This window comes from Xiphophorus couchianus, chromosome 16, assembly GCF_001444195.1.
Source record: "Xiphophorus couchianus chromosome 16, X_couchianus-1.0, whole genome shotgun sequence".
NCBI classification, from domain to species: Eukaryota; Metazoa; Chordata; class Actinopteri; order Cyprinodontiformes; family Poeciliidae; genus Xiphophorus; species Xiphophorus couchianus.
The window spans coordinates 5,832,940-5,840,519 of NC_040243.1; the positions used below are offsets into that span (position 1 = coordinate 5,832,940).

Below are 7,580 nucleotides of genomic sequence, written 5' to 3' on the forward strand. Positions count from 1 at the left end.
AACTTCAACTGAAAAGTATCCTTGTTTCACTTTATTGTCTCATAAATGTGTAAACTGTTTTCTGTTCTGCTGTGCAAAGTGACTAAAAGCAAGCTTTACGACCACAGCGGCTTACCCAGACAACTAACAAGGAGTCATTTTGAAGGAATTTTGACCAGAACTTCCTTGCAGAGTTTTGTCACATTGGAGAAGGTTTGAGCACATATGGCTTGTTTAATGAGGCCATCCATGCACAGCATCGCAATCCGACTTAAGAAGGTTCACGGATCAGCATAAGCAATGGTGATATTTTATAATTCATCTATCTGTCAGGTCATAAAAAGAGAACCAAACTAAAATCTTTTTTGGATAGACTTGACAACACACGTGCTGTTCATGCTTTGCTGCAAAGATGCACCATGAGGAGCGCAACATTACACAGGACGACATGGCTCCAGTGATGGTAATATAGAAGTTAAACATGTGAATTTTCATATACAAAACCAAATAACTCCATCAAAAAATAAAAGTAACATCAATATTAAACTAGATAGATATGCATTATCTGTGACACATTAAAGTAACAGTTACAGTTTAAACCACAAGATGTCAGTGATGGTTGTAGTCTCAGTTGAAGCACTGGTCTGCATCAAGTAGGTGGATATCATCCAAAGTCTCAAAATAATCTATAATGAAGAGATTATTTGGACTTGTCAGCTTCAGGCTCTTTATTGTAATGCCAACTGATTCCCTTACTTACTAATGTGATTTTATCAGGCAACTTACACCTAAATGCGGTGAGGGTTTCTCCACTTTAAACCCAATGCGAAATAAGTGGGCTTCATCTGATTTCTTACAGTTTTGACATTGCTGAAAAGCAGGTTCTTAGGTTTTACTGTGCTTTTTTAAAGCCAGCTGTAACTGTTACTTTGACTGTAATGAATTTTCTGGATGTGGGTTTCCTTTTGGACTTGTTAACTCTGCAACCTGCTGTTAAGTGGAAGACAATAGCTGGGTGAATGGACAAATTATATATTGCGTCTTAAAGATTCAACAGTCAGTCTAAAATAATAAAATTCACGCTGAAATTGAATCATTTTCAAACAAATCCCCTTCAAGCTGGCTTCGGTGTATGCCATTAAATCTGTTTATTTAAAACATATTCAAAATCCTACACTCCTTTGTACATAACGTAGTCCATTTTTGAGAATTTTAGATTCTGAATTAAAACTGAGTAGATGCAGTCCTGGTTTCTTAATGGTGGAATAGCAATTTTCTTAGCTAGAGTTTAAAGCTAGCCAGATAGCTAGCCGGCTATGTACTAGCTTAACTGTTTGTTTAGCTCTCAGTTTAAAATTCCATATCAAAATAAAATAATACATTATTACTTGCCAAGTGAATGTTGTTGTGGACACTACACGTATTAACAATAAAATATATTGTCAAACTTGTCCGTGATTGTAACTGTTAAAACCTCTAGCTAGCCGCTGTGCTGAACGGGCGGGGGTATAGCTCAGTGGTAGAGCATTTGACTGCAGATCAAGAGGTCTCCGGTTCAAATCCGGATGCCCCCTTTAGTAGCTTTTTCTTGTTGTTAAAGCACAGCGTCTTTTTAAATTGATTGTATAATCAAGCTGTAATAGAAATAGCACTGCTTTCAAAAAGAGCTAGAAGTGTCATTTATCTGTACATGAATAACAGTACAGGAAAAGTACCTCTGTGGAGGATCGGTATTTATTATTGGGGCTATTTAAGGAAATAGGCTGCACAGTGGCGCAGTTGGTAGCACTGTTGCCTTGCAGCAAGAAGGTCCTGGGTTCGATTCCCGGCCGGGGTCTTTCTGCATGGAGTTTGCATGTTCTCCCTGTGCATGCGTGGGTTCTCTCCGGGTACTCCGGCTTCCTCCCATAGTCCAAAAACATGACTGTCAGGTCAATTGGTTTCTCTAAAATTCTCCCTAGGTGTGAGTGTGTGTGTGCATGGTTGTTTGTCCTGTATGTCTCTGTGTTGCCCTGCGACAGACTGGCGACCTGTCCAGGGTGTACCCCGCCTCCCGCCTGGAACGTAGCTGGAGATGGGCACCAGCAACCCTCCCGACCCCATTAGGGACAAGGGTGAACAGAAAATGGATGGATGGGTGGATATTTAAGGAAATACTAAATCTAGTTTGTAGTATATAGTTAAATGTGGATGCCCAACAGTAGTCCCCAAAACCCACACACAGCATTTTGAAAGTTGCAATATTGTTATTTATTTCAAAAACAATTGACAAAACACAGTATTTACATTTTAGATATAACATATTCTCTTTAGCAGCCAGCTCCTTTTTCCAACTAGGAAATAGTTTACTCTATAATATACAGAATAAAACTAGAGAGCTTTGATACATATAAAAACACCTTCAGATGAAATCTGCTGGTATTAAGTGACATACAATACAAAATTTACCTTTATAAGGTTGAGCTTTTTTTTTTATCAACGTTGCAGAGTTACTGAGAAAAAAGAGGCCACAGGAATTTCTTATCATGTAAACATACATTAATTTCATTAGAGGCTAACTGTTATAGCAGTTAGGCATCTGCAGGCATCTGCTAAAATGTGCATGAAAAGTTGCTTTTAACATTGGAAAAGGCAAGTGCTTTATCTAGAAAAAGAGTTGAAATTCTAAAATGGAAAGAACGTAAACAACTAAAAAAATAACAGTGAAAGGTCAAAATGAGTTAATGATTGTCTACATTATAAATATAGACAAAAGCTGACAAATCTAGTATAGATTTAAAACTTATTGGCACCAAGTTGTAAACTCTACAAAATAAATGTAGGGCAATTAGTTTGCAGCTTAACAGTTAATGCACCCTCCACAATAAGTGGCGACGCTAATAATAAAGGAGTTTTTAAACAGTGAGCCACCTCTACCACCATCTTGACTGGACGTGATGGTAGGATAATGTCGGGTCTAGTCACAGTTTCAGCTATTTTAAGCTTTGTATTTAGCCAAGAAACTATTTTCTTGCAGCCATTTCCTTAATTATGATGATTGACAAACATCAGCCTTACTTGAATTGGCATGTTCACTTGTTTTTCTAACTTTGCACAGGATACGGACCTCTGTAGAGCTTCAGTTGCATTTCCTTTACAGGAAATGACTCTTGCTAATTATAGCAAGAGTCATTTTGCCTTACGGTGAGGCAAATTTTACTCACTGAATAAATTTAATCAAATTGGATTTTTATGCAACTGCATTAATTAACAATTTATTTAAAAGGCTTTCATGTACTTTTACTAGGGGAGACAAAAGAGTGTTGTTGTCTCAACAACACTTGAGAAATTTCATGAATGCATAAAGAGATTGCATTATTATGTATCTTTCTAAGAAGATAAATAGTCATAGTTTTAGTTGAAAATATTAAAATTGCAATATAAACGTACAACAACACAGATCTTCAATAATAACAATAAAAAACCAGCCCTGAAACCTTTTAGGTGTTTGTTCAATGTGATTCTAAAGGAATCGAAGCAGCTCTTTGCAGACTCCCACATGAAAACAAAGCATGAGCGGCGAGTCGGCTCTGCCTCAGATGCTATTACACCGGCCCAAACACTGTAAATCATACTGACAATGCAGCATCTGCAGCACCGGACGTTGGCTCAGTTTTTTTTTTAGAGAAGTTTGATCCACCCCAGGGAGCATCATTTTGCCACAACGTGCGATTTCATCCAGTCCAGACTGGCAGGAAGACTGCAGGAGGAGAAAGGAAGGAGCCTTTTAATAAAAGGTGGAAAACTAATCTGGTGGTTTTGGTAGTAATCTAGCTTAAACTGAGGTGTGTACTCACCCTTCTCCAGTCAGAGCGCAGCAGGCTTGGACATGCCAGGAGTGTGTTGTGATGGAGTCGAGCGTGAGGCACTGGGATATCTCTGTTGCTGTCAATGAGCCCTTTATGTCTTGTTTATTAGCCAGAACGAGAATGGCAGCATTTTGTAGATCCTACATGAAAAAAAAAACAAGAGAAGAACCAATGAGGAATGTTATCAAATTTTAACTCAAAAATATCAACAGTAGATGCATTTCAATTAACCATAAAATTGCTCAAATTGAAATTACAAAAATAAATTAGATTTTTGTGCTAGGATGGGGTGGTTTTTCAGCAGCATTGAAATAGATGCATTTCACAAAACTGCATTGGAAGCACTTTTTTCACATCACACAAGTCACATGATCAACAGCAGGATGTTACTGCTGGTGAAAACAACAAAGAAGATGACAGGAAGTAGGAGGAGGACAATGGTTTGTTTTGGTTTTCTTGTATGTCTTTTGCTCACACAGCATTGCACAGTTCATAAAAAGTTGTGTCAATCAAATGTGTCAAATCCAAAGCTCTTAAGTAAAATAGCAGACTACAACTTCTCTGAAATGCGGCTCATGTAGACGCTCCCAAGTATATGGGTGTTTTCACTCAAACGCCTGAGTAAAACGCAAACGTCTCCTCTGATGACTGATAGATGATGAGTGCTAACACCATGGCTGAATAAAGAATATCACGTGTAACTGTTTACAATATCGCATGACCAAGCTTATTCACATGTGACTTCAATTTCATTTGTTATTTAATGGGAACACCACAATTGTGAAATTCTGTGAGGTTTTTTTACATCGGCAAAATATTGACGAAGATTTGGACACGAGTGTGGAAACGCAGCACTGAGCTGTCTCAGCGGAACATTTTAAGTCGCTGACTCAAACAGCCAAAAAGGAAAGTTCCTCATCACGTTGTGTCATGGGTTGTCAGAACTTGTTCTGTTTTCACAACACAATTACTCACTCACTGAAGGCGGAGGGTGTGTTTCAAACGTGCGGCATAAACTCAAAGAATAAACAAAAGAGTTTTACGTCAAGGAGTCAAACACAAAGAAAACTTGAGATTTCTATGAAAGAAGTTATTTTTAAACACCTGTTATTAAGGGATTGTAGTGGAGCTATGTAAAGAAATAGGGCGTCATTTATTACATAGGTTTAAAGTAAAGTAATACCTCATGTGCAAGCATACGATGAAGCTCTTCTTTGGTCACAGTCAGCCTTTCACGATCAGTGCTGTCCACGACCAGAATGACAATCTGAAAAGGCAACCATTTATAGTACGTTACATCACAGATATAGGAGCAATAAACTGTAAAGTAGGGCATCAGTCAGCTTTCGGTTTTTGTCCTGGATGAGACTCAAGAGGTTAATTTTCAGCCTGTGAAACGCGGCATAGCTGTACCTCTGTGTTGCAGTAGTACGAGTACCAGCTGGCCCTCAGACTCTCCTGCCCTCCGATGTCCCAAACCATAAAGTGAGTGTTGCGGACAATGATCTCCTCCACGTTGCTGCCAATGGTGGGTGACGTGTGAACGGCCTCCTTCGTCAAGCTGAAATTGTAGACGTTTCAAATAAGGCCCCAAAATGACTTTAAGAGCAGACTAGATCTGCATAAAGTACTGAGATCACTTACAACTGGTAGAGGATTGTTGTTTTACCAGCATTATCCAAACCCACAATAATGACTTTGTGCTCTGCAAGAGAAAAACAAATGTAGTCAAATCTACTTCTGCAGTTTCAAACTGAATGTGCTGAACAACATTTGCCAGTTCTAAGAATAGACAGTTCGAGATAAGATAAGGTACCGATGTGTCATATGTACTGTACTGGATGGTATCAACAGTACAGTAGTAGTTTCAAATGTTTGGACTCACAAAATCAAACAAAATACATACACATACAAAAAAACACATACTATACCCAAAACCGTTTAATCACAACGAAATAACAATGGAAAATGTTATATTATAATAGGTACATTATATGAATACAAAAATGGAAACTGTTTTTTACCTTTGTCTCCGAACACCGCCATCATCTTGGACAACAGGAACCCCATGATAGTATGTTTAGGAAGTGTATGAAGCGCTGAATACAAAACAAATCCTGAAGAAGAGCAACTTCAGTTTCAATCAACACCTGTTTGACTCACGAAACTTTGCCTCGGCATCTTATACCGGTTTCTGCTTCGCTTTTTGCGATAGTGGGAGGCGCCTCTGAAAAACCCTCGGTGTTTTACTGAAGTGATGCGTTAAATGGCAGTGGGAAATATTGGAACAGAAAAGGTGAAGGACTATAGATTGTTACATAACCGCGTACACACTCTGCCTTAAGCTTACAATATGATAAAATGTTATTTAAATACATATTTTTGATGATATGACTGGGTAGGTAACACCTAATGCAGACTTTAATTCAGTATTGAAAAAATATGCAAGGGGGAAACTACTTTTTCACAGCATGTTAAAGAATTTTACCTTTTTATTTTTTTTTTTTTTAAAAAAAAAGGTGCTTACTGTTTGAGAATGTCTAAATTTTATAAGTGACAGGCCTATAAGCTTTTCATTTAATTTAATTTATGCTCTAGCTCTAGACAAAGATGTAAGAAGGAGAATTGTAGATTTAAATTAACTGAGAGCTTAATTTAAATCGAGATAAGTTCAAAAACTGTATGATAGTGCTGGTCATTTAAATATCTCCTCACCTTGTGAAGAAGACCTCATATGTGAAAGACACTCAGGTAGAGTTTTCAGGAAAAAACACCAAAGCATTTATAAACATCAACCTGTTATAAAAGGTTGCTGACCAACAAAAACAGTCATTTTAAAACTTGACCAAAGTTTGCAGTTACCCACATTGAAATGTTGGTGGTCAGATGAGACAAAGATTGAAGTTTTTGACTTCTACAGCAATCGCTAAGTAGCTTTTTAAAATAATTTTTCTTTAAAAATGTAGCTTCAAACAAATCTTGACGTTTGAATTAAATACAATTTACTAGCTTTATTGATTGTGAAATGCCAAAACTGGATTGTAATATATTATATTTTTAATTGGATGGTTTCTTTCTTAAATCTTCTAAGCTAATATAAGACATTTTTTATACCAAAATAAAAGATAAATATGCCAAAACAACCCCCAAAACTCGCACTGTAACGCACCTGAACACTTTGTCGTGTAGTTAAATATCCGAGCCTGGCCGTGGGTCCCTGAAGGCACCTTTACGTCTCTGCCGTTGGGCCGACGAAAAGATGACGATTCCATCCCATATATGGAAAGCGTAAGCGATACAGTTTGTTCCCCGCCCTACGGAGTTATTGAGGAACATTGGTAAACAGAAAGCAAAAACATATATAAAAAAAAATCCCCTGAAACTTTTTGAACAGTCCTGGGATTTCCTTGAGCTTAGTTCCTTGACCTGCAGTTCCTTTAAGTGTTCTCCATAAAATATTATCAAACAGATTATAAAGTTTCATTGATTCCAACGTTTCCAACAAGCTAAATCAACTAAATATAAGTGTAGTTTACCTTCCTTTCCTAAAACTCCAAGGTAAAATTTCATTCCAGTTCAATTACCTGCTGTTGTATTTTTTAGGATTATGGATGATTTCCAACAACCAAAATAAAATTTTAATTTTGTATTTTTTTAATGATATGTGAAGTTTAAGATTTTTACTAACTTTTTCATGTTACCACCACAACTTCAGTGATTTTATTGGGATTTAATTAGAGGGTTGTCTTAAAA

The 7,580-nt window shown here is 37.2% G+C and overlaps 1 protein-coding gene and 1 non-coding gene across 2 annotated transcripts; one reads left to right on the forward strand and one right to left on the reverse strand.

Moving 5' to 3' along the window:
- Positions 1-1,481: 1,481 nt before the first annotated feature.
- trnac-gca (transfer RNA cysteine (anticodon GCA)) lies at positions 1,482-1,553 on the forward strand. The gene has a single exon. It is a non-coding gene; the product is annotated as a tRNA-Cys (tRNA).
- A 900-nt stretch (positions 1,554-2,453) lies between these two features.
- On the reverse strand, positions 2,454-6,041 carry arl5c (ADP-ribosylation factor-like 5C). The gene is made up of 6 exons (XM_028043059.1): positions 5,852-6,041; positions 5,472-5,532; positions 5,241-5,388; positions 5,011-5,094; positions 3,816-3,967; positions 2,454-3,718 (listed from the first exon to the last, which is right to left on the reverse strand). The coding sequence occupies exons 1-6, from the start codon at positions 5,895-5,897 to the stop codon at positions 3,670-3,672; spliced, it is 540 nt and encodes a 179-aa protein (XP_027898860.1). The 5' UTR covers positions 5,898-6,041; the 3' UTR covers positions 2,454-3,669.
- Positions 6,042-7,580: the final 1,539 nt, after the last annotated feature.